The following is a 27,510-nucleotide window of genomic DNA, read 5'->3' as shown; positions in this document are numbered from 1 at the left end:
ACAATTTTGTTAGCCACAGAACAAAAAAATTAGTATTGTCTACCATTTGCGGTGTAGTAATCCGTGTTCTGACTTTTACTACAGAAATTATTTTGCTTTTTATTTAAAGGGCCACTGTGAAATAGTTTCCAGGAGGGAAAAGGTGCAACTGCGTTTAAGTGCATTTCCAAAATATAGTAAAACAGATGGAAATGTTTTCATAAAAATAACATTTAAAAAATTATATTGAAAACACTTTTGTGACCTGAGTTTCACTGTTCAAGTTGAGTGAAATGCGAACAGTTAACAGTATAAATGTTGAAACATAAATAATAATAATCTGATGGTAGTAATAAAAAAAAGGGTGAAAATAGGAATTTTATCTTGTCCCTTTTAGAGAAGTATTTAATAGTAAAAATTAAACATAATTGTTACATTAAATACTTTCTTCCAGTACGATAAACAGGTGGTAATTGCCACTTGCTAGCATATTTAAATAATTAAAACATGTTCTAGTATTCATGAGCTGAAATCTTTGCAGCTGTGGGCTATTTTCTCCATTTAAGACCTGTCACTACCCCTTTTTGTTTAAAGGCTGCATCATTAACACTGGAAGGCGGACGATTAAAACGATCTCCACATCTGATTGAAGGGAGGGATTATAAAATGGTACCAGAACCAGTATGGAGAGCCCTTTACCACTGGTATGGGGCAAACCTGGCATTACCTAGACCAGTAAGTAATGAATATAGTCACTGTTTATTTGGGACAGACTCTGAAGTCATGTATGCTAACAATCCTGTCTGTGCCTAAACATCCACTTATTGATCTACCCCTCTGGAGCAAGTCTCACAATGTTAATTGGTTAAAGAAAGGTTTCAGAGTTAATCTGAAGTGTTATTCCCACTAGATTTTCTCTGTATTTCAACTTTGCTTCCGTCAGCCAGTCTATGGCTATAATTATCTTTCCATAAGTTATTTCAAGGGGATGTGAAATGGGAGATGGGTGTAAGCTGTTCTCACTCCAGAGGCTCCACCTACCTTCTCTACAGTGATCCATGTTGTCTACAGTTAGATCTCCTGGGGATGTTTTATTTTGCCGCAGCACCCAAGAAATCCTAATTGGAGTTAGGAGGCCCCACTGTGGCAGGCACTGTAAAATGCCTGGGAACACATGACCCCTGCCTTGAAGAGTTTGTAATTCTTGTTAGCCAGCCGATGCAATCACGCTGTTCTATGGCATACTCCTGATTGATTGATTGATTTGTTTGTTCCCATGAATGTTCACAGTATTATGCGACGTGAAAATCTGAATGTCAGGTTTTATATGAAATCTAATTAAAATTAAGAATAAACCACCTATTTTTTAGATAGCACCTGCCCAGATTGCTACTGTTTTGTGTGTGTTAGAGTCTGATTCTAAATCCTCACTGGAGCCATTAGGTGCTGATGCGATATAAATAATGCTTCGTAGTTTGAACAGATCCTGTACCCAGAGTTCACTATCAGCTCTTACATTTCTTTTGTGCCATGTTAACTGCTAACATTGTAGAAGTTGCTTTGTTCCATTAATGTTTATTCTTACTGAACAATATTGCCTATTTCTTTTAAATTAACAACCATTACAAATTTTACTTGTCTTAATTCTCCCTCTTCCTAATGTACCACCTCAATCACTCTTCCATCAAGCCTGATAGCATAGCCGTTTCTCAGCAGAGACTTGATAGAGGAGGGCTGTGCTGAGCTTTCACATTACTTAGGCAGTTACCTTTCCAAACATACTATAGTCTGATTATTAAGAAGCAGCATAAATGATTACACCCAAGGTACTCTTTCTCCAGATGAAAACAACAAGATGTCTTTTTATGAATTGGTGTCATGATGAATCAGTGCTCATGGAATTCTTATTGCATATGTTCACTTACTAACTTGCAGTAGAAAGCTTGTTACTTAGTAATGGGTCTCTTACTCGGCAAGGTGCTCCTGGATCTGTTTTTTAAAATGTTTTCCAAATGTAATCTTAAACGGAGGAGAAAGTGAAGATGTGTTTGTAAATATCAGTGGCATTTACTATATTCAAACATGGCAGTTTCTAAACAATTACATTCTGCCTTGTATCTTAAGGTCACTTTTACTTTCAAATGTAGATAGGGACATAGGACTGGAAGGGACCTCCTGGGTCCTCAGATCCAGCCCTATGCTATCTAAAATTGCCTACCGTAGACAGAATGCAGTATAAGTGGATTATGTTGATGTCTCTTGTTATCCTGCTGAGTGACTTCTTAGCAATAGCTACACAGCCAAAGTATTCAGAGCTATTCTGAAACAGAAGTGAATGAGGATATTTACTGTTAAAATACACAATTGTCTCCTTTAGCTACTGCACAGTAAATAAATAATATATAATATACTGATATTTACAAACACATCTTCACTTTCTCCTCCGTAGAAGTCATTTTGTAATGCCATATTTTTATATATATATATATATATAAATTTTATATTTTATATATATATAAAAATATGGCATTACAAAATGACTTCTAACAGTTCATACTGTTAGAGTTGTATTATGCAGTCTAACTATGGCATACATGAATTATTAATCTGAATATCAAAACCTGATTAAAGCAAGATCAAGAGAAATTAAGCAAGATTTATTAATTCGAAGGAATTTGAAACTTTCTTTCAATTCTGTTGACATTGCAGGGTCCTTACAGTGATCTTTAAGTCACTTCTAGTCAGACCTGTGGACTACACTAGATCAATTTAAGAGGAAGGGTTTCAAAGCCAAGTGCTACAAGGGCATTGTGTTGCTATAGTTCTTCTTTTGTAGAAGACATAAAATTGACCTCATGACCCTGGAGTTAGAAGTTCCTTAGTGCTTTTGTTTAAGAGCAGAGATGTGAACCTGTCTCCCACTCAAAATGCACATCTAAAAATTCTGTGAAGTCCACATCTAAAAATCTGCCTACACGCTTTGTCACTACTGGTTCTGAACTCTTGTGTAAAATTGCTGTGCATTGCTTAACCAGTACTAGGTTTTGCCACAGAGATGACTGTATTTCGTGGGTGACGTGAATCCTGTGCAGCCCTGGAGCCTTAAAATGACACCTGTCCTTCAAGAAGTTTTCTTTTATAGGAACTCAGTATTGCTCACCCTGCTGGTCAGATAGGATCTTATAATTCAAGGACTGTTTGTGTATAGTATACAATTGATTTAGTAAACTTCATAGCGTTTGGGGGTCCATTTAGATGAAAGCAACTATGTACAATAATCCTCAGTATTTTAAATGTTTTGTTTCTGACCAGATTTTTAAACTGTTTTCTTTCAGGATGTTTTTTTTTTTAAATACTCAGTGTTACGGCTAGTGAGCAGTGTTGGTTGTAAGAGTTTATACAATTGTCTGATGATCTATGATGGTGGCAGTTATTTTACAGTACAACCCTATTGACTTCTGTTGTCCTCCTCACACACGATCTCCATGGAAACAAACACCTCTTGTAGTTTAGAAAAGGCCTCAGCATTTTACACACAACACAAACTAACATACTTTAGCATTTCACTGCAATGTTTGAAGAGACGTCTGTCACGGTTTCAGGGTAACTGCACCTGTACTCCCCTTCCGTGATCGCTTGAGGGCACCCACTTCAAGGTTTCTAGCTGCCAGCTATTACCTCTCTTGTACAGAGACCCTCATCTCACTTCCTCCTGTCCAGTTCCCTGCACAGTTCCCTGCCTACGCTGTGATATCCCCAGCAAGCCAGACTTTCTAAAAGGCCAGCATGTGTGGTTTGCTCTCTCCAGAAGCTGTGATCAGTGTATTGCCTGCAGTTACAAGTTAACACACTGCTTCTAGCCAAGCACATTTATTCTTAAGTTGAAAACATATTAAAACAATAAAAGAACCTACACACATGCTAAAAAGCTTTAGCAGAGGTCACCCCCAACTCTAACCTCGGGCTCTGGTTGGTGGCAGTTCTTCAGAACTCAACTGGATTTTTCAAGTTCATAGCTTGTCTCAGATTCAGAACCAGAACTCAGGGTGGTCAGTTCAGCTGTTTCTTTGTATTGCTTGGGACTTTGATCTCATCTCTAGGAAACAGGTAATCAGCAGACAATGACCCACTTCTCAGGGAGTAGTTTTTGCATTAATCTCCCCAGGAAATTCACTGAAGACGTATTGTCCCAAAAGTCCATTCTTCTCTGACACATTTTCAGTATGGTCCTTTGCTCTCCCAGGCCTCAGATCACATCTGCCCCCTACAGAGGTTCATTTTAGGCTTCCTGAAGACTCGGAAGGGAAGACTCAGAAGGGAAGTCTCTGAAATTTTCTTTAAATGTCTTCACTAGGTGATCAAAAACAGCAAAACTGGCCTCGCTGAGCTAGAGTTATTTCCTCGCTATCTGCTCTTTCTGAGACAGCAACCTGCCACTCGAACGCAACAATCGAACATCTGGGTGAATATGGGTATGATGAGCCTGAGAATGTTTCCTCATCATTTACCTAGAGGTAACTTAAGAATGCAGCAAGAACACAACTGTGCAGTTTCTAAAGAGCGAGACCCAGGTCAATAGAAGCTTGCTGCCACTGTGCTTATACATCTTCTAATCGATTGTAAAGCAGAATAAAGTTTTACCAATCATTCAAAGAGCTTTTATCAAGATCTTGCGCAAAAGGGAGAGGCTAAGGGCATTTTCAGTTTTTAAGTGATTTCACTTGCGTAGTTATTAAACACATTTCAGATTGGTGATGTGAGAGTGGGAAATGAGCACTGCTTAAAACAAACAGCTGGGGAAGGCCATCTTATTTTCCTTGTCTGCAGTCTGTGTAGTTATAGAATATTTATATCTGAATTTATTTTAGATTGGCCCCTAACATACAATACTACATTGTAATAAATCAGCTGTGTTCATCCAGCTGCTGGTTCACACTTCACAGTGAACTATGACTGGTTCTGAGTTCACCAGGTAATTAGTCTCTAACACATATATTTAACACTTGATAAGAAATGATTGGGCAAGTGAAATGTGAAGTCTTCTACTTGATACAATTTGAAAACACAGGCTGCGTTTGTGCAAGAGGATGGAAATACATACAGATGAGATTAGTGGAAAATCTAGATTTCTGCTAACACCCCATAATTACAATCTCTATTCTCATTTTAAGATTACACTGGTCCTGGATTCTAAGCATGTAGCCTTTAGTTTCATAATATTTTACAGACAGGTCGAGAAGGCATTATAGAGGTCTGATTTTCAGTTATCAGGTTTGTATACACAATTGCATACCTAGCTACTACAGTTTGTGTCTGAGCAAATCTCCAGTGTTGGAATGCCATGTGGCAGGAGATGCACAAATTGAGATTTGCATGCACATGTGTATTAGTGTATGTATAGATGCAAACAGGACTGGTCACTGGAAATCAGAACCGGGAAGGACATTGACCTTTTTAGTCAGTGTGTATTTAAAACTCATGCAGATGCTCGATTTTTCACTGCTTTGACAAATCCTGTAAAATATGGTAATACCACAATCCTAAAATACTGTATAATTAGTGGCTGCCTGCTTGATCAAGTTGCGCTATAGAAACCGCCTAGTACCCCAAAACATTTTTTACTACTTAACTTTATATAATGAAAACTGCTCTGTTTGGTACCTAAACATTTCTAATTCAAATACATTGGTTCCTCTGGTATGCCAAATTTAATCTTGATTTGGAATTATTTTGCTCTGCACTAATTATTTGTTCAATCAAATATTAATCTTTGAGTTTTTTTAAATGTGCTTTCTTGCTGTAATCTTACAACTAATCCTCTCATCTTTAATTGCAGAAAATGCTTTGTTGTGTTTTAAGAAATTATAGTCCTTTGCTTGGTATTTTAAGGTAAAACAGATGCTTTGCTGATTTATAAAATGATTGTGGTTTAGTTTTGCTGCTCAGTGCCCATAGCATGTAGTGTCATTCCATATCATAATGCTTTTTATTGGGTTCTTCTAATCTTTTTTGACAACTGAGCTGTAACTATACTGCTCCTTCAGTTTACTTAAAGTAATACAGCTGTTAGGTCAGGGTGTGCGCTGAAGGAAAAACATTTTAATTTTAAACTGAAAAAGCCCCAGAAAAATAAAAAATGTCACATTGGACTCATTTTTTCAAACCCGATATTTGCAAGTACATTATCCGAAGATGAGCTAGATATATTGAATACTGCAAATAATATTTTTGGCTTGACAGACATATCTGAGTGAATGTTGAGAAACTGTGTTGAATTTCTAGGCATCTTTCCAAAATGTGTTATGCAGCCCTTGACTATTAGAGAGTAATCCAGTTCTGAAGCTTCTAGATAGATTTAATCTTCACAGATCGACATTCATCTCCATAGAAGAAGCGCTGCTTCCCAGAAGAGAACAGTGAAACTGATTTTTTTCCACATTTTTCCTTTACATATAATAAGCTTTCTAAGAATAGGTTTAATTAAAAAACAAAACATCTACCTCTTGCCTTTCATATCTTGTCTTCTAAGGAAACAGATCAGATCAGTTTTGCTACTTCACAGTATGGTTGTAATTGTTGTAGTATAGTTTGTAAAAGTAATGAAGTCTTGCCAATGACAGCCTCTCCAGAATGCTCAGCTATTAGCAAGCAGGGAGGGAGAGATTGCTGCTTATGGTAATTTTGGATTAAAGTTATACTGTGTGTTTTTTGTGTGGGAAGTTTCCCAAGGGTTAATATTTATTAAGATTGCAGTATGGCCGATATTAACACCATAACATGAGTAGGTCTGTGTACTCCTTCTTTTTCACCAAATGCATTTATTTGAATGTGTATATTGTCGAATAACCTTATTAAACTCATCTGCCTATTACTGTATGTACAGATATGTGTGTTATGAACATCTTGGCCTTTTTCTTGTAATTGTGACACAGGGAATGTACCTTCTCCCAGTGCTCCCTTAAAACGAGTGTTGGCTTATACAGGCTGCTTTAGTCGGATGCAAACTATTAAAGAGATACATGAATATCTGTCCCAGAGGCTACGTATAAAAGAGGAGGATATGCGGCTGTGGTTATACAATAGTGAGGTAACTTAACCTTTAAGGATTTTAAATGTTGTGTATATCTTCACTCTTCAGAAAACTGCTAAACACACAAATTCAGAGATGCATGTGCTGTAGCTACTATTTACACACTTTCGTCTGAAAAAATTTGGGCCAGAATGTTTGTGATACTAAAGACTTTGACCCACCACCTGCATGTTAGTTTTCATATGTGCTCCCAGCTGTGAAATTGGAATTTTTCGATTTGCTTGGTGAAGAATGTGGCAAATTTTTCTTTGTAAGACTGACATTAATTTACATATATCCTGGTTTTCTTTCTGATGTAATTACAACTCAGCCCTCTTCTATTGAATTTTGAGAGCTAATTTGTAGCATCATAGCACCCTCTATGAAGATGAATTAAAAACTTTGTTTCCTTCAGATGCAGCCTGTTATGTGCATATTGTCTGTTTGCATATGCCAGCAGCCATCCAGGAACCATTCTTTCTTCATGTGTTTGCATTTTAAATTATTTTAATATACAAATCATAATATACACGGGTGTTGATAGTAAAGTGAAATTAGTGCGTTGCAGAACGTTACTGTTAGAATGTCAGTGAAGAATTAAAATAGTTGATGCAATGAGGAACATAGTTTGCCCTGATCTACAATGTCTGCAAATTTATTGTAATGATCATGTCAGTGAACTCAATTCTTCACAGCTGTGTCCAAATATAGTGAAATTTTATAATGCAGAACAGTCCACGCTGGCCATTTGCACTAGAACTATGTCTCCCCAAATGGACCTACCATTACACACACTACAATTGCTTTCATAGTAGATGATAATAGATATGGCTATCCTCATGTAGCTATATGCTTATGAGGAATAGAAGAAACCATGACAGTCACCATAAGAAATGTTGTCCCAGGAAATTAAGAACTATGCCTAATGGTGTATACAGCATTTCTGCACTGATTTATTATTCTGATTGGAGAGAACTACCTTCATTAGCTTTTGTGTAGTATTTGTCCATTAACTTAAAACTGTGGAATAGGCAGAAGAATAGAATTGAGTCTTTGGCTAAAAGTGGCTGTTTGTCATTTGGTATCGCAAGTGAGTGTCCGAAAAAGGAATTATTTGGGGCTTATTGCCTGTTGCCACATTTCACATAGGAATCAAGCCAACCCAAAATTTGGAGACTACTGTTGAAAAAGATGACTGCATTTTTACTGAATAACATCCTAAATGTTTAATCTGTTTATGTGGCCTTTCTACAGATTTCACTGGAAAAAATAAAAGCAGACTGAAACCAAATGAGCTTCATGCTGGTCCTGTTTTGTAAATCACAGATAACTAGGGAAGATAAAAATGGAGGGGGAGTCAGAATTTAATAGACATTTAATAAACAGCATAATATAATGGCTCATATTCAAAAGAAAAAAGATTTTCCTGAATAAGAGACTGTGTATAAGTCAATGCTGCCATAGTGTATCCTTAGAATTTACCTATTTACTTGCACACCTATTTACTTACTGGGGGAAAGCTGACAGGTGCGGAGGAGCACGTGGTTCAGACATCCCTTAGGGGAGGATTTATAAATGGAGATGCCCTATTTCCTAATAAGGAGGAGAAGATGGAAGATGATAAAACTTCTGAGACCACATGTTGAAGTCAAATCAGCTCTAGGAAGCCAGCGAATTAGTGAATAGTTAATCTAGGGGAAGATTTTGAAAAGTGCCAAAAGGATTTAGGAGCACTAGTCCCATTCATGGTCAATGATGTTCTCTTAAATCCCTTAGGCATTTGTGAAAAATTCACCTTTGGTTGCAACTTGGAATTTGAAATAATTTACCTTTAGCTAGGTGTCTTCTTTTCCTGCTTTGCTTTTTCATAGACAATGTTGTTCTTGCCCATGTCCCTTAAAACCTATGAATTATGAATTAGCTAGGGTTTCATCCAGTATGCTACTATCCTCATTATAAGGAAAAACATACATAGCTTTAAGTTTTATCTAAAAAGCCAGTGGATACTTTTGGAGATGCAAGTAAGTAGCTCTGTTTAATTAATATGTACAAGTAGGGAGCTTGTAACCAACTTATATCCTGAAATAACTAGTACTCTGAGTCCTGTTACTTTAAGATTAAAATTTAAATTAGCCTCCGAATTTTTTAAAAAACTAGAAATAAACAGTAATTTTTTCTTTGCAGAACTATCTTACTCTTCTGGATGATGAGGATCATATGTTAGAATACCTGAAAATCCAAGATCAGCAGCACTTAGTAATAGAAGGTATAAAAATGGATAATGGAGATTTATTAGTTTCTGCATTAAGATCAACAGATATATTTTAGACAAATATATAATTTTTCTATGTCAAACATATGCAGTGCTTTGGGAGCAAAATGTATACATCCCTTATATAATAATTGGCTTACAATCTCAAGAACAGTCCGCAATGCTTACAGTGCTAATTAAGAGCAAAGCACCCTCCAACACCACCACCTGAAAAAAACACAGAAAAGCTTTTATTTACAAAGGTTTGCAAGAATGCACTCTGTGACACTTCAACATATTTAGAAAGCAGCAGATTGTGAAATAGCACTGCATGTTTCAGTCCCTAATGGGTTAGCTTTTAAACTTTTTGGTGCAGGCATTGTGTCGTCTTCTGTCTTTCAAAAGCGCCTGGCACATTTTGGGTGTCAGGCTGTCTGTAGTGGCTCACGAACGTGTGTGCCAGCCTCAGGGCTGACTGTTACAGACCAAGGCACAAACCCCAAATTTTAGATTTCACCAACCAAGTATCAAGTGTGAGCTCCACAAGCACTATAACAACCTTAATATGGAGTCACAGACCATCTCCTTGGGCACTCTGGTCTAACTTGCCACCCAGATGCTTGCCATTGTGATAGATAGTCCCTTACACCAAAAATCACAACAATATTCCAGTTACATCCAGTCTCAACGGACCAGTCACTTACCCCTGGTAAATTGTACCTTCGATCTCTCACCAAAGATTGTAACCAATCCTGTAGTAAACTAACTAAAGATTTATGAACTACAATAAAGAAATGAGTTACTTACAAGATTAAAGTAGATAAACATACACACACAAATGAGTTACAGTCTTAGGTTTCAAAAGGTAATAGAAGCTACTGTAATGTGCAAGCTCTGAATGTCCTTTAGGACTAACATAAGCTAAGCAGCTTGGGAAATCCCTTGCTTATGGCCTTGGCTACACTTGCAAATTTGCAGCGCTGCAGCAGGGTGTGAAAACACACCCTCTCCAGCGCTGCAAATTGCGGTGCTGCAAAGCGCCAGTGTGGTCAAAGCCCCAGCGCTGGGAGCGCGGCTCCCAGCGCTGTCCGTTATTCCCCACAGGGAGGTGGAGTATGGACAGCGCTGGGAGAGCTCTCTCCCAGCGCTGGCGCTTTGACTACACTTAGCGCTTCAAAGCGCTGCCGTGTAGCCAAAGCCTATGCTTAAAAATACTGCCTTCTCCAAGTTCCAACCAGCGTGTGGTGACCACTGCCTTTTGATAGGGATTTTCATTCCCTTCCCCCAGATTTCAAGCTGTGATGCAATGAGTGTTTGTGCATGTCCCCGCTTCATGGGTGTGGGGAGAACAATCAACAAAGTCTTTTGTCCATTGAGGTTCCACAGTGGTTTGTCTGGTGTCCATAGGCCTTCTTTTGTTGGGCAGGAGATGACACCTCTTGTTATTAATTAGTATTTCACACTTGGTAATGCTTCTGTTCTGACTGTGGGAGTTTCCAGTTTCTTAGCAAACACTTTTATAGTTACAGAGCAAACACTTAAATATTACCTTTATACCATGGGAAACAAATACTATAAGTGAGATTAATGCATCCAGTGACTCTCAAGCATTTCATAAAGTCCAAACACTAAACACATCTCTAAATCTAATTCCTATTTTAACAATACTAACACACAGGTGAGCCAGACTGGTTTCCAGATATGTGTTTTCAATCTTTAGTGAGGCCTAGGGGCATTGGCATGAGCTGGCACCTGGTCTGCCAGCATCACACTAACCACTACTGGAAACAACAGTTAAAAATGAGTGGGCCTTTGTCAATGGCAGAAAGGCATATAGATTTGTGACCTTTCAGCTAATTTAATGCCAGACTTTTGAGCTTCCCCCTTAAATTTGGGAACAAATTTAAGTACAGACTTACTCCAGCCTGCCATTGGCCTCAAGCCTTGCATTAGTACTGATTATAATGTCATAAACATCTTTTTAAAAATAAACTTTTGAACAAAAATGATGATAGGTATGTTGCACTCACAAAACCACGTCTGGTGTTAGTCTTTGGATCTGTCTACGGTGCAGATTAAAAACTCCAGGCTGGCCCGGCTCATGGGACTCAGGCAATGGGACTGTTTCATTCTAGTGTAAACTTCTGAGTTCGGGGACCCTTCCACCTCGCAGGGTCCTAGAGCTTGGCCTCCAGCCCAAGCCCGAAAGTCTACATTGCAATTAAACAGCTCCTGAGCCCAAGTCAGCTGGCACAGGCCAGCTGCAGGTGTCTAATTGCAGTGTAGACACACCTCCTGTGCACATGTTTAACTTACTTTTGGGTAAGAATGTGGAGTTTTGTGGCTTAAAATTTGATGAATACTTGATGACTAAGTGGCCAAATTAAATCTTGTTCTCAACTTGAGGCATGGTTTTATGACATCATTTCCCCCTCATGCTGATATCTAAATACATTTGAATCTATTGTCCTTTTGTAATTAAAAGTTATCTTTCTGTTAAAGAGAAAGATATTGCATCTGGACCTATAATCAGTCAGTCTAGTTATCTGCTGCCATGTACAATATTAAGTTAATAAATCCTGAAAATTGGCTTTTACAATAGGAAAGAAATCTCAAGATTACCAACAGTGTCTTTATGTATGGTTAATAAAGTAAAAACAAAATGAAATAAGAAACCAGTTTCTGCATTTTAATAAACAGTTGGAAATGAATGAAATCACTTTAACTATATGATCAGCTCTCTGGAGTAGGTAAAAATAAAACTTGTTTTACTGTGTTTCTTTCTAGTTCGAAACAAAGACATGAGCTGGCCAGAGGAGATGTCATTTATAGCAAACAGTAGTAAAATAGACAGACATAAAGGTAAGTGTTCAAGTGCAGTAATGCAGTTATGATAGGGGAAAAAACCGATAATATATTCTGTTTTGTGGAACCATTTTGTTTTTAACATAAAGATTGCAAATAGTGGTACAGACATGTTACAGCTGTTCTGCTTGTTCTGTTCTGTGTTGCTCCTAAAAGTGTTGGGGTGTTGAATTCAGAGGTAATCAAGTCCTGCAACATTCAGCAAACTATGAATACAGCTAATCTTGAAATTGGATTAACAGTTTTTGGAAAATCAGTTGCTTCCTTTTCACCTCGTTTATTATACACCTCTACCCCGATATAATGCTGTCCTCGGGAGCCAAAAAATCTTATCCTATTATAGGTGAAACCGCGTTATATCGAACTTGCTTTGATCCACCAGAGTGCGCAGCCCTCACCCACCCCCCGAGCGCTGCTTTTTCATGTTCTATCAAGTCACGTTATATTGGGGTAGAGGTGAATAAGACTTGCATATTTCTGTGGTTTACATTTTTTTTTAAGTTGAAGGAAGACTTCAGTATTATTGAACAAGAATAACACAACCAAAAATTGCAATGATATGGTAATGCTACTGCAGAATAGAAAAATCATTTATTTACTGATGCAGAAACAACATGGATTACACCGATTACCAGTATCTTTTCCATGGTCTATAATAGGGCCAATTTTAGCAAGTTGCCAGACACCCTCAATTTCTGTTGACTTCAGTGAAAATTTAGGGCACTCAGTATCTCAGAAGTCTGTTGTCTTTACATTATTTGATATCTTGTAATGGGGGCAGGGTGAAGGAGGTTGTAATCTTCTAGTGAAATCTCACTGTAGATTAATTTTTCTTCTATTGTATTTCTTATATGTATTTAAAATATATCGTGTTAAATAACTGTATCTCCTTTCCCTCAGTTCCTACTGAAAAGGGTGCCACTGGATTAAGTAATCTGGGTAATACGTGTTTCATGAATTCTAGTATCCAGTGTGTCAGTAACACACAACCTCTAACACAGTATTTCATCTCAGGAAAACATCTTTATGAACTCAACAGGTAACGCTTATGTGAGACCTTTGGCATTTAAATGTTTTCACCTTTTAAAATTCTTTTTGCCTTCAAAAGTAGGCAGCATGACTGTCCCTTCAGTCACAATATTATAAGCACTCAACTTCCCAACAGGCCAGGGGTGCCATTTAGGGAGGGTACGGGGTGGGGGGAACCTGCCCCCTGAGTTTTGTACAATATTGGGGTGAGGTTCCCAGCGGGAGGGAAAATGCTCCCCCTCCTTGCCCTGCTCCGCTTCTGTCTGCAGCCGCTGGTGCTGCCCCTGCCATGGAGCCCCCGCTGGCAGTGCTGCAGAGGACCGGGAGCCTGCCTCCTGATCTGTCGGGTGGGGGCTGACGTCAGTGTGTCCCCCCTCCCCCTGCCATTATGTACGTGGGCAGGCAGAGCACACTCCTTGCCCCAGCCCCTACCCTGCAGAGCTGGCCCCACTGTGCCAACTAGGGACTCAGTGCATGGCTGGCCCCGCAACAGCAAACCCCCCGCAGCAGCACACCCTTACACAGCCCCTGCCTGTACTCTGAGCTAGCCCCTGCCAGCACACAGCCCCTAGCTACCCCCTGCCTGCACACCGCCCCTAGCTACTCCTCTCCCCGCACCCTGAGCCACACCCCTCCCGGCACAGCCCCTAGCTACTCCCTGCCTGCACACAGCTCCTAGCTATTCCTCTCCCCGCACCCTGAGCCACACCCCTCCTGGCACAGCCCCTAGCTACCCCCTGCCTGCACCCTGAGCAGTTTTCAATTTTTTGAGCTGAGCCCCCTCCTCCCCTTCCTCCCCCTTATAATTTTTGGTTGCGCCCCTTTCTCCCATTATCTGGGGGGGAAAAAACCCTAGAGTTTTCAGGTGCCTACATAGCCCCTGGACTCGCAATTAAAGTTGCGCCCCTGTGTCCCAAATCCGAAATGGTACCCCAGTAACAGGCACTAGATTAGACATACCTAAAAAAGGGAGACTTCTATTGCAGAATGAGATAAACCAATACTAGCTAGCCTGAAACTCTCTCCCCCACCATACTTCGTAAGCGCTCATTTTATTTAAAAAAATCACTGAATATACTTTATGAATTCTAGGACAAATCCAATAGGAATGAAAGGACATATGGCCAAATGCTACGGGGATTTGGTTCAGGAACTATGGAGTGGGACTCAAAAAAACATAGCTCCTTTAAAGCTACGGGTAAGGATTTAATGCGCCTTATTTATAGGTAGCAAAGTGATGTGGAATTAGAAAAAATTTACTGTCCAAAACAATTACAACTGTATTTTCCTTTTCTGCTTTTTGATGTTGTCTGTTTATAATATTCTTTAAAAGTTTCCTTAATGATACTTCAGCATGTTTAATGGTCATATTTGCTCTGAACTTAACCATTAAGACATTTCTTTACCACTTAATTCTGACTGTAGTAAATATGGCCTTCAAAATTTTAGTACATTCAATAAATATACTGCCACCAGTGTTTCTATATTGACAGTTTGAGAGAAGATTCATATTCACCCCTCTACATTTTTCTTAGGTGTGCAGCTTATAAGTGTCCGTGGTGTAGGTGATGATACCAGTAGTGAAGTTTACTTGCAGTCTTTGGAGAAATAGAATCGTATAAATGTAGGACTGGAAGGGAGTTTGAATATGTATTGTACCATTTGGTACCCACCTAAAGGAATTTTAATGTAGAAATCTCTTATGAAATTAAATTACAATTTAGGATGTCACACAAGCATGTACAGATATGTCACGAATATGACACATGACGATGGTCATTGTAATACCCTTTTTGTTGGGTATGTCTCATAATCCAGTGCAGAAGCGGTAGATTCAGAACAGTCACTAATGTTAATGGGAGTTGTGGCTTATGTGCACATCAGGCTGACAATAGAGCCCTTTATTTCCCTTGATAAGAGATTAAAGACCATTCACAACTCACAATTGGCCTCGCTTCTGCCCTGGAAACTTATGTGGTCATCTTTAACACTTAAAAATGTAGTGTATTACACTGGTCACCATCATACATCTTCACTAGGTTAATTTGTTGTTATAAGTAAAGTTTTCTGTGATTTATTATCAAATAACGTCTTGGTTTTTACTTTTTTTTTTTTGTTTTAATATAGTGGACGATAGCAAAATATGCTCCAAGATTTAATGGTTTCCAGCAGCAGGACTCACAGGAGCTTCTGGCTTTTCTTCTGGATGGTCTTCATGAGGATCTGAACAGAGTTCATGATAAGCCATATGTAGAACTGAAAGATAGTGACGGTCGACCCGACTGGGAGGTAGCAGCAGAGGTGTGTCTGAACTGGAAGTTATTGACAGTAGACCAGTAGAATCTGCACGGACACACAATTTTCTGACAGCACTCTAGAACCTGTGAAAGATTTTTTTTAAAAGCAATATTTAATCCAACTGAAATACAATATAGGATTCCTCACAGTACTTTTAGCAAGTGATGATGATTTTATCTGTTAATTTCAACAAGATCCATGAAAATTTATGACCTCACTGAAGCGTGTTGCATATGAATGTTTGTCTGTAGACTCAGTAGAATAGCAGGACAGTTGGACAATTTCTGAAATATTTTGCCCCCATGGCATAAAGAGTTTTACCTGCTCACCTCTGAGTGGAGTTAAAAGGAAATTTGTCTTGGATGCTTGATTCTGCTATAAAAGGTTTAAAATAAATATTACATTGCAACGTAACATTATCTAACCTTCCAAAAGTATATTTTTGTAAACAGGAATTCATTCCTAACCATGACATTTGCTTTGGTCATATTTATTGGCTTTCACTTTCTGGAGTCTGCAATATGCCCTCAAATTTCAGATTTCATACAAGCTGAAATAGATATGAAGCCAAGCACTCTATGAAAGCCAGATTATATTTGCGGATTTTATGGTACTTCTGGTAGCTATATGTGGTTTCTTAGTAGTTTGGTCAATACACCTTTTTTTTGTGATTGGCTTTCTATCTTGTTAGTAAGGTTGAAGGCTACATTTTCCATTATGCTATTATTGTGTTTTCTTTTGTTACATACTGAATCTGTACAGTGTTTACCTCTGAACTGAACATAAGATCATATTTGGATCATTAGAAACTGTAAATGCTGTAAATAAATATTTTTGTAGAATAGATCCTTAAATTCTAGCTATTGATTTCTCAGTCACATGGATGCCGAGTAAAAGTTAATGAGACTCTCCCCTTTTTTTCTTAACTTACCAAACTTTCTTGATGTTATGTGGATACATGATGTGTTATGTGTATCTACAGAAACATAGATAAGGTTAAAAAGGATGTTTGGGACTGGATTCAAGCAGGCTTTCTGTTAATATACTATTATTATATTTCAGTAAGCTATTTCAGTAAGCGGAACATCTCTTAAATTGCAGTAATAGAAAAGTGAGTTTGTACAAATGTCACCTTTCTGTTCAGCCAGTCTTCTCCCATTGTGTCTGAACCTTCTCTTTGTCTTACACAGATAGATCTGTGGAAGAGCAAGCTGTATTCTATTCTGCCTCATACTTTTAAAAAAAAATTGATCACTAAATTGAAATTACAGTATATTTATTATCAGTGACATGTTAATAGTGGCAGAATAAACACAGCTTGAATTTTTCATATATTATGTTGTATTTGAAGACAGCTAGAAAAATCACTGTTACTGGTAGGCTGAGTAAATTGGACCTAAAAATTATGAGAACATAAATGTGGAACCTCACAATGTCGTCTTAAGGAAGTCACTTTTTCAGAAGGAATGTATAGCAAAACTTGAAAAGATACCCAGTGATTATGCCCAGAGCTACTTAAAGAAACTGTAACCCAGGCTAATTGTCCTAAATCACAATGTTTTTCTAATGTTGAAACTAAATTGTTTCCTGCTTGTTTACAGCACTGGTCAAATAACTTCTAGTACAGCATATATTAGCACCATATGTTTATAAATATCTTGGAATCTTGTAACACACTTCCCACTCCCAAGTCCAATCAATTGTGCTACATTTCTAACTTTTTTTGCACTTTGTTTCAGGCCTGGGAAAATCATCTGAGAAGAAACAGATCAATCGTAGTGGATTTGTTTCATGGGCAGCTAAGGTCCCAAGTAAAATGCAAAACATGTGGGCACATAAGCGTTCGATTTGACCCTTTTAATTTTTTATCCTTGCCTCTTCCAATGGATAGCTACATGCACTTAGAAATTACAGGTGAGTAGTTGAATTTAAATCATTCTAGTCTTGCCTGTCTTAAAACATGCTCACTTTCCAGCAGTGATGCAGAACAGGTTTTCAGGGCACAGTGGTAAGAGTCCTATCTACCCTGGCACTTAGCACTAATGCAGCTGCACCCTTCTTGGAATTGAGGTAATATATTCTAGCATAAATGTGCCCTTTCCCACTATTAAAAGCTACCTCATTTCAGTGGGCTTAATTTACACTAGAACAAAAAAAATCATTTAGCTATCAAATATTCACGTAGCAATGAGCATAGTTCAGGTGCTGCCATCTGTTTTGTCTCAACGAAAAGATTTGATGACTAAAGTGTATAAGATTCAGAATTTGAGGCCTTCTAGACGGCTTTCAGGTCAGTAGCAATTTGATTATACAGATAGTCTTTGAGAGAGTCTGCCCAGTGCAGAACTGTATCAGGATCTTCAAACCTTTTACTGAAGAAAAATCATTTTTCATGCTTGGATCTTGAGACATGAAAATAAAGACATAGTGTTTGTTTGTTTTTTGTTTTTTGAAAAAACCCTCTTAACTGCTACTCCCACTCTTAAGCAGGTAGTGAAGGTTCTCTTGTCTAGTATTAAGACGTTCTTTTGTCTTTGAAACGCTAGAAAAGTGCCTGGTAGTCGATGAAAAGATCAAGTCTTAAAATGGAAGCAACAATAGCTTTTTACTGAATGAGAAATGTGACCTGTATTATTCTCATAAAAACACTGCCATTTTGCTGACTAAAGTGTGTTTCTTTCTCTTAAAGTAATTAAATTAGATGGTACTACCCCTGTTCGATATGGGCTCAGACTGAACATGGATGAGAAGTATACAGGTTTAAAAAAGCAGCTAAGTGAACTTTGTGGGCTAAAACCAGAACAGATTCTTCTTGCAGAAGTACATAGCTCTAATATAAAGGTAACATGCTTTCATTGATACCAGCTTCCTTTCAATACTTAGAGTAATTACTGAAGCCTGTACATCAACATACTAAAATTCCTTCATATCTCTTCAGCATAAGATCTTGTCTACATGAACACTGCACCAGTTTAACTAAAGATGTGATTTTTAAATCCATTTAGTTTAAATGGTGAGAGTCCATGTGAATGCTTTTATTTTGGTTTAAACCAGGGTTAAATTAGAATTGGTCTAAGATGAACCCAAATAAACCACTCTTAAACCAGACCAAACCCAAGTTATTTACACCAGTTAAACTAAAGTTATTTTAAAATCACATTTTTAGGTAAAATGATACAACTTTCGCATTTTGACCGGGCTTAACTCAAAGACAAGCAGTGACATAATGTGTTTAAACGCTACCAAATATTTTAGGGCTGAAGTCTGATGAGAAATAACCTATGAATTCTAAATAAACTGTATATACTTTAAAGCCAAGTCTGCCATCACAAAATATTTTTCAAAACTATATTATGTTTACGGAGAGCAGGGACGCTTGCTGGTCAATGGACTGTCAATAGTCCACAAAGCACTTGCTGGTGGTCTGTGGAGACCTGGCAATTCCCAGGATGCTGGTTCTCCTTTTCTGCAGCAAAGGATGGAAGAGGCAGACTAAATGAAAAGCTGAAGCAGACAATTTTATTAACATTTTCAACAAATAAACACATGCAGGATCACAGTGGAAAATACTAAATTGTATTATATTATACTATTATTCCTTGTGTTCTTTTTCTCTACAGAACTTTCCTCAAGACAACCAGAAAGTTCGGTTATCAGTGAGTGGGTTTTTATGTGCGTTTGAGATACCGGTCCCAGGATCCCCTACGTCAGCTTCTAGTCCTGTGCAAACAGGTAAAACACAATTATTCATTTTCCTGTTTGTTTAAATTGACCCAAGAGTATTGATCAGATATAGATGGAGAGGTACAGGAAAAATCCAACTTTCTAATGGGGAGAGACAAGGCTAAAGAAAAAGCAAGGTTCGGAGGAGGGGAAGAATATTTCATACACTCAATTGGATAGAACAGGAAATGTTTAAAAAAAAAAAACCCACTGTTACCAGTTCTGGTTGCTGTTGCTAATTGTGTATTTAAAATTAGATTTGGCATCAATACTGGGACGACAATATCTGTACCGTGTGTTTTATCCAAGGACTTTAGTACACTCTTTATAAACATTGATTAAACTTCACAACATATCATAATCTTAAATTTACCCATTTTAAAAAGAGCATAACAGAGGCACAGAGAAATGATTTGCTGAAGGTCACCTAGTGAATCTTTGACAGAGCTGGGAACAGAATCTGATTCATTCTCCTGTTTTGAGCAGTACACACTGCTAACAGTGGGATGTATATTGAGACTGGGACTGGCTACATCTGCTTCTCAAAGACTTAATTGTTTCTGAAGTGGTATTAAGGGATAGATGTGAATGTTTGTCCGTGGTCCGTGTATACTATGGTGTGTAGATTCCTGGCATTAAGTAAATGACATGGGTCGCTGCTATACAAGATAGCATTTAACAAGCAAGTTTCAGCAGATTGATTTGTAGGCAAAGCAGCTGAATCATAGTTCATAAATATTAATAGTGCAAGTATCATAATTCAGTAACCATGTGTTTGTACTTAAATTCAGATCTCTCCACTGGGCCATCAGCTAATGGAATGCTCAACATAATGATGAATGGGGATTTCCCCAGACCAACACTAATTCCCAATGGAATGCCAAATACTATAGTGCCATGTGGAACAGAGAATAACTTTGCCAATGGGATGATGAATGGTCATATGTCCTTGCTTTCTGATAGTCCATTTATAGGCTACATCATTGCAGTCCACAGAAAAATGGTTCGTATATTCTGCACTAGTTACAAATGTGTGGTGTAGGCTACTTGTAAAAGGCAGTGATTTTTTTTGGGTGGAGCTGTGATGAATGCAAGTATATTTGCAGCCCTAGGAAGGGAACACAACTGCTCATTTATTTGCACAGTCACCTGTTATGTAGACATACATGTGAAGTTGTAGGAGCACGTGTTATGCTTTCCTTTGAAAGTTTAGCCACAATGTCTAATGTAGGTGTTTTACTTTCCTCAGTGACTCTTAGCATATTTCCTTAGTGCTAAGACACATTTTTGACCGGTCATTGTAGTCCAATCTATCTTGCTTTCAGGTGTTCACTCTGATCAGAATAAATCTGATTTGAGAAGCTTCTTGAAACTCTTTTCTTTCCCTTTACCTGGAGCTGCATCACCTCCTTTAAAGAACAAGTATAGAGTTAAGGCATATGGTACATTTGCAGGTCATTCTATTAGTGTCAACTGCTCTTTGTAAATGCATCTGTAGCCAAGTTAAACTATAAATGTCATGGCTCGTTCACTGAGTGCTTCAGATAACTCTGCACTCTATATACTTTCTCAGCCTTCAGGCACTAGCAGCAGTTGACATTTACAGCCAGTGGTTTGTGGGCTAGAAGGCTGCATAACTTCCGTTTTCATAGTATATTTGTGTGGGGCTTTTTTTAACCATTGTCCAACACTACCACCATAGCCCTCATTTAAGTGTTGGTAGGAGATCTTCTCGGGAATGGGTGTAATGTTCTTTAGCAGATCCAAACTAGTTATGTAGCCCGTAAGGCAAAGCAAATTGCCTGCAGAAACTCCATCAAAAGTTCATGTTTAGAGCTTTCTATTTCTAGGCATTCTATTAGTGGTGGGGGTCAGCTGGCTAATACTAGTTTGTTTTATCTAGGGATCTCAATATATTTTACAAACACAAATGTATTACGCCTCAACATCTGTTACACAGGATGTATTGTTCCCATTCTTATAGATGGGGAGAATAAGGCACAAAGGTTAAGTGACTTGTCCAAGATCACACAAAGTCCACAGAGCCCAAATCTGACTTCCTGTTGTGATTTCTAGTCACAATACTGTCTTTCTTTCAAGGGATAAACACTGGGCAGGGTTTGTGCTATGGGACTGACGACTTCTATGTAGAGGTGCCTGTTTACCTTTTTAAATGTTACCAGTTGGTGGGGAAGGGAAATACAGAAGTAATATTAAATAGAAAATAAAAGTTTAATTTAATATAGGTTTATGATGGAAATGCTGATACAGCCTAGGAATTGCAATCTATATGATGCTTGCTATAGTAAATAAAAAGTCAATGACAGAACTTCCAGACCGTAACTCAACTTAAAAAAAAAACCAGTTTTTAATGCTGACTTACTAGCGTGATTCAGAGATGCTCAGTGATTTTTATTGTAGAATTATTAATCTCTTTCAAGATCAAACAGAGCACAGGAAAATATTGAAGTGAATGACAAGTGGAAAGTTAATGCTCACACAAAAATACATTACGTTCATTCCTTTAATTTGTAAATACAGATGCGGACAGAACTATATTTCCTTTCATCTCAGAAGAATCGTCCCAGTCTCTTTGGAATGCCATTAATTGTTCCATGTACTGTTCATACTCGGAAAAAAGACTTGTATGATGCAGTGTGGATTCAGGTTTCCCGGCTTGCCAGCCCTCTCCCTCCTCAGGAAGCTAGTAACCATGCACAAGACTGGTGAGTTGCTAACCTGTGACTTGGGATTACTCTTTACTATGGTACAGACTTCCTTATAAGGATTCAAAAGTATTAGTGCTTAGCCTTGCTTTGTCAATTTAATTGCTGACATGAGACATTCCATAAGATGAAGATATGGTCGTAATGCCCAATTAAACTCTAAATGTCAACTATTGTAGAAACTGTTACATATATTTTTAGCTCAAATGCATTGTTGCCTGTGGATTCCATCTGGTGGGTTATTTTTGTAGCCATGTCATCTTTATGGATTACAAATTAAATAATGATTATATGTGTCCTTTAATGTAGTTATCTATCTTATGCTTTTAGGTTTCAATTTGTTATTCTTACATACTGCATATTTTTGAATCATGATTGATAATTCATTATGATGCCTGGTGCAGGAAATAATTCACCTTTTTTTGCTTTGAGCACAGTTGATGTATTTTAAGAATTAGATACTGATACTGTTCTTTCACTGTGTGGCACTGATTTTAGATGGTCTGGAATGTAATTAAATTGCATAAGTAGCTTGTGCGGTGGATTAATTTATAGCTGAGTTAATTTAAACAAGTGAGTCTGTTTCTATGTTAGCTAGGGGAGTAAATAGATACTCTGTCAATGGCAATCCTACTCCCGGTGAAGTTAGTGGGAATTTAGCTTTTGACTTGGATGGGATGAACGTTTGGCTTTGTGGCAAATTATTAAATGTATACAAAGAGGAATGAGACTTGAAAGAGAAAAGAGACAAGTATACAGGACTAACAGACATAAGCCTGGTTTAAATGGAATTAAATATGTCCATGCAGGGTTTTGTGTGGATTTAATTAAATAGGTTCGTTCGTACACACACACACACACACACACACACCCCTTTAGTTGTATCTGTGCAACTGTGTGTGTAGATCTGGCCGCTAGCAAATTTTCTGCTATGTCCCTTTGTTCACATCAGGGTGCTTTCTTGCTGCATTATGACTGCTAAACAAGTCTCTTACATTAAAACATTTAATTCGCTATGTTAAAGATATTTCAGATGAGATGAGTGACCATTTTCCAATTTAATGTATTCCTGTGAACTTCTGATAATCTGGACTATTACTTAATTGGCTCAATGTATCCGCTAGCATATGCGGAGAGAATTCTACTGCTATAGAGTCTTATGTGAGATCTGTTACCTCAGCAGGATCTTTAAAAGTAATTATGAATTTCCATCTCTGCAGTTTATTACTGTCCTTGTCAGGAAATGGTCCAATAGCTTTATTTTACCTTGTGATAAAATGAGGCTTGTAGTATGATTGTATGATTGATTGATTTGTATTGTAATTGTGCCTGCTACTCTTTGGACTCCTCCCTCAAAAATATGTTGCAGCTTAATGTGACTGTCCTGCTGAGCAGACTTACAAAGCAAACATTACAGTGTGTGTATTTGGAATTTAGATGACACAGGGAGGCATCTTGTTTTGTTAAGCAGCTCTCAATGGGTTGGAATTGGCTCCCTTAAGCGATGTTCTCATGCACCATCATGTTTGCTTACTGTATTAAACATTCTTCCAAGCAAAAAATCAAACATAGGGTGAATAGTGTGTGGTGTATGGTAAGGAATTCAATCAATACTGATGTTTCTTGTTGTATTCTGTTCTGTTTCAGCGACGACAGCATGGGGTACCAGTATCCATTTACCCTTAGGGTGGTTCAGAAGGATGGAAATTCTTGTGCTTGGTGTCCATGGTACAGGTGAATTGCTCTTTCTAGGATTGAGCCAGGGGATAACTTAATCAGAAATCTAATTTATGATGATGGATTTTTGATAGATTTCAGGATTTCAAGAAATAATATCAAACAATGAGAATTTGGAATTTAATTTAACCAAAACCCCCAAGTGGCAGGCGTTCACTGCAGAATTGCTTTTATGACTTACAGAGCCGAAAACTATTCTGACACACAAGCTTCAACATAGGAGACCAGCACCAAGTTTTCAAATATATTTTAACCCATTCCATTCCTCAGGACAAGTCAATACCCAACCCCAAAAAAGAACAAGTCTATGACCACCCAAAAGCCCTTACTACTTGTCGCCAGGTTGCTCTCTCTCTGCCGCTCTGCATGGAGGAAATGTCTTTCTATTTCAAGCCTGCCCTTCCCAATATAAATCATTGCCTCCTAGCCTGAGTAGGAATTGACAATGACAGTAGGTGGCTCATCTTGGGGAAAGACATGTATGAGCTGTTGTAGAGAAGAGCTTTAGCCTATTTCTCAGTAGCCAGAAACCTTTCCTCTTAGTCTAGAACACCCTCGAAAGTCCCCTAAAGCCATCAGAAATTGACTTGTCCCTATGATGTGAAACACTTGAAAATTACCAAGTGTTCTTTAAGGGTTAACACTCAACTATACCTTTAGGGCCTATTCATGCTATTAACTATTCACCTAAAGCTGGACTATATCGCCGTATAACCATCTTACACCCTGAAATGTTGTTGTCCTCACAAGCAATTAAATCAAATATATTAGATCAGGTACATCTCTTACTGTAGGAGACAACCAAGCTAGTGTGTGGTTATATCTGTAATGCAGATGGGCCCTTAGTGAACCTGAAACTAACCATGTTGACCCTATACTGGGCAGTCCTTGGCTTACCTTGAGATCCTACCTGTTGATGACTAGTCTTCACAAGGGCCTGTAGACGTCATACCCAGGAAAAAATGACTGAAGAGAAACAAAAAATAAGCCTACTTATGTTACAAACTGTCATAGAAGAGGAAAATCTTGCCTTAATTTATAATCCACCCTGCATCACACACACGTAAAAGTCTACACATAATTTGGAAAGGGGAAGAGAGCCACACATGACAGATGCTAGTCATGTTGCATAATGCACTGTTGGAAAGCATTCAGGTTTGTCTTGATTACAAAAAAAAGTGTGTGCATTAGCTATCCCACTGTAACATCCTAGTGGAAACAAGGCACTGTGATTTTTAACTGCCGGGTAGCTAGGCAAGGTCAACTATGGGTGGGGATATAGTGTTGAGTTTGCCTAGCTACCTGGTACCCTGTCTCCACTAGGATGTTACAGAATGATCACTAATGTGCCTGGGTAATCCTACTGTAAAAGCACACTTTTCTGGCACTGAAGACAGTCTCAAACACCACAGTGATGGCCATGGTCTAAGAACAGGAAAAAGGAGAACAAAGTATCCTTCTGATTAATAGGAATCTAAGTTATTGGATAATTCATCTGTCACCATTGAGGCTAAGGCTTTTTTTTATTTTAGATTTTGCCGTGGGTGTAAAATCGAGTGTGCAGAAGACAGGGCTTATATTGGAAATGCTTACATCGCCGTAGACTGGGATCCTACAGCCCTTCATCTCCGCTACCAGACATCACAGGAACGGGTAAAATAATTTACAAAATAAACCCAGCAGCACATCATTAGGTTGCAATATTTACTTGTATTTTATTAGCTCTGAAATGTATCCCATTTTAACATCACTTTCGTGGTTGTGTGCTCATCATTAGTCCATCTCAGCAGGAGCGAGATTAGAAACATATTTTCAGTATTATTGCTTTTGTGTTTCATCCTCTACTGAAATAATGAATACAAAATCAATAATGGGAAGAGCTAACTCGAAGGTTGTCTGTAAAGGGCAATTTGTGTGACGTTGGTATATCCATAGGCCTTTTACTTAGTGATGAAGCTTTTGACAACCACAAAATGTGCACATTCCCAGTGCATCCCGATACAATGACATTTGATTTAGTCTCCCTAAATGCACTAAATATAGGACAACACCCACAAAAAAGAGAGGCTCCAATCTTGAAAGCACTTGGGCACAAGCTAAACTTAATGCACGTGAGTAGCCTCATTAGTTTATTGGGACTACTTACATGACTAAAGATAGCACTTGTAAGTGATTTTGGGATTGTGATTTGTTTGTAAATTGTATAACTTGTGCCCTCATGGGTAACTTCTTAAGCAAAAAAAACCCCAAAACCCAAGATGTCATGCTCAGTTTGTACATTAAAAGAATGCATTACCTGTCTCTGCATAGTTTAAATAAACATTTTACAAATAGAACTTGGCTGACAATTTTTGACTAAATAAATCAAAAATATAACTTTTTGGTTGTAATCTTTTGAAAACAGACCCTTCTTTGAGTGATCGCTATACATTCCTACTCATGGGATGCACCCGTGGTGCAGCTTTGAGTGGAACATGTCACAGCAGTGCCCGTAGGAATTGTCTCCCACCCCTACTATGCTAAGAAACAAGGGGTGGCAATATTTTTTTTTAAAAAAACGTAGCTTTACAGGTGGATGACCAGGTCAAAAATAAGGAAGGCAGAAATCTGGTACTTAGAGGCTCCAAGCTGTGTAAAGAAGTTACGATTGGCAGAATCTACACCAAAAACCAAGGTCAGGCCAAAACTTTTTGCAGATGATTTCCAGAATGTGAGGTTTAGGACGAGTGAGACTAAATTCGGAGGAGATTTTAACTGCATAACAATACTCCTGTATTGATGAACAAAGATGGTAACTTAGGGAAAGATGGAAGTTCAACTATGCACCTCAAGACTTAAAGGGTATCTGCCAGGCATATGGAGAGTTAAACTCTGCTGGCAAAGACTGACTTCCTTACCCTTGATCCCGACACACATGCGTAGACTGGTTGTTTTACTGTCAGCCACTATTACAAGGAGCAGTTGATGCCTCTGTAGGCATCATGTAATGGTCCAACCATGGTCCAATGGATGTCAGTCTGAGTCTCCAATAACATGTGGAGTTAAATAGGAGACCATGCCCACTTTAAAGGATGCAGTATGAGTGAACATAGCATAGGAAACAATAATATAGTACTTTAAATTGAATGGTAGAGATAAATTGTCTCTAGAGAGAATCTCTGGGAAGTAATCCAAGTGGTGGTTAGAAGGTAGCTAATAAGCTTAACTTCAAGTATGAGTAAATTCTAGAGGATGGACTAGAAGAATTGCATCTAAATAATGGACCCTTGGAGCTATTTGCACATCTCATTACTTTGAGAGGGAAAATGAATAGCCTATTAACAGAAAAGATGGGAAAAGCCATTAAGTACATACTATAATAAAATAACTATTTCCTAAGGTTGTCCTGTTTGTTTGATGGCTACCATCAAATTGCCATGGACCTCAATGTGTCTCAATTTGCCTATATGTAGACTGAACGTGTAATACTTGTATCTCATGTGAGTGTCTGAGGCTTAATTAACATTTGTAAAGGATTTTTTCAGATCCTCGGATGAAAGGCGCTATATGCGCCTTATATTTATTTCCTTCCCTCACAACAGAAATGGAGGAATCAGACAAAAATAGGAAGGTCTTTAAAAAATTCTATAGTAACATCTCTCTACCTAATAATCCTAAAGAAGAGACATAGAACTAGCTAAAATAAATAACTCGTCTAAATTTCACAATGGTTACCAAAGCGTGGGCTTTTTTTTTTTAGTCACTGATTGAAGAAATTCTATGTAAAATAAAGCATTTGAAAACAGTAAAGCCCCAGGCCCTGCTTATTTCGTATTTATAAAAAAAACTTTTGC

General features: G+C 38.1%; 1 protein-coding gene across 6 annotated transcripts in view; it reads left to right on the top strand.

Moving 5' to 3' along the window:
• The window catches only part of USP32 (ubiquitin specific peptidase 32), a 141,118-nt gene that overhangs the window by 104,815 nt on the left and 8,793 nt on the right, over nt 1-27,510 (top strand). For 2 of the 6 annotated variants that reach the window (XM_039507958.1, XM_039507954.1), the window contains exons 15-30: nt 574-714; nt 4,334-4,493; nt 6,912-7,066; nt 9,233-9,314; nt 12,087-12,161; nt 13,065-13,203; nt 14,286-14,391; nt 15,321-15,494; nt 17,231-17,405; nt 18,181-18,332; nt 19,112-19,223; nt 20,006-20,217; nt 21,756-21,940; nt 23,588-23,674; nt 25,210-25,330; nt 26,241-26,351. In XM_039507958.1, coding sequence (XP_039363892.1) covers nt 574-714; nt 4,334-4,493; nt 6,912-7,066; nt 9,233-9,314; nt 12,087-12,161; nt 13,065-13,203; nt 14,286-14,391; nt 15,321-15,494; nt 17,231-17,405; nt 18,181-18,332; nt 19,112-19,223; nt 20,006-20,217; nt 21,756-21,940; nt 23,588-23,674; nt 25,210-25,330; nt 26,241-26,351 — 2,187 coding nt within the window. The remainder of the gene's footprint in view (nt 1-573; nt 715-4,333; nt 4,494-6,911; nt 7,067-9,232; nt 9,315-12,086; nt 12,162-13,064; nt 13,204-14,285; nt 14,392-15,320; nt 15,495-17,230; nt 17,406-18,180; nt 18,333-19,111; nt 19,224-20,005; nt 20,218-21,755; nt 21,941-23,587; nt 23,675-25,209; nt 25,331-26,240; nt 26,352-27,510) is intronic. The other 4 variants (XM_039507960.1, XM_039507956.1, XM_039507955.1 and 1 more) reach the window with 3 other exon arrangements.

The sequence above is a fragment of the Mauremys reevesii genome, linkage group 20, assembly GCF_016161935.1.
Source record: "Mauremys reevesii isolate NIE-2019 linkage group 20, ASM1616193v1, whole genome shotgun sequence".
Lineage (NCBI taxonomy): Eukaryota > Metazoa > Chordata > Testudines > Geoemydidae > Mauremys > Mauremys reevesii.
Note: the sequence above shows the minus strand (reverse complement) of the source record. Positions and strands in the feature narration are given on the sequence as shown.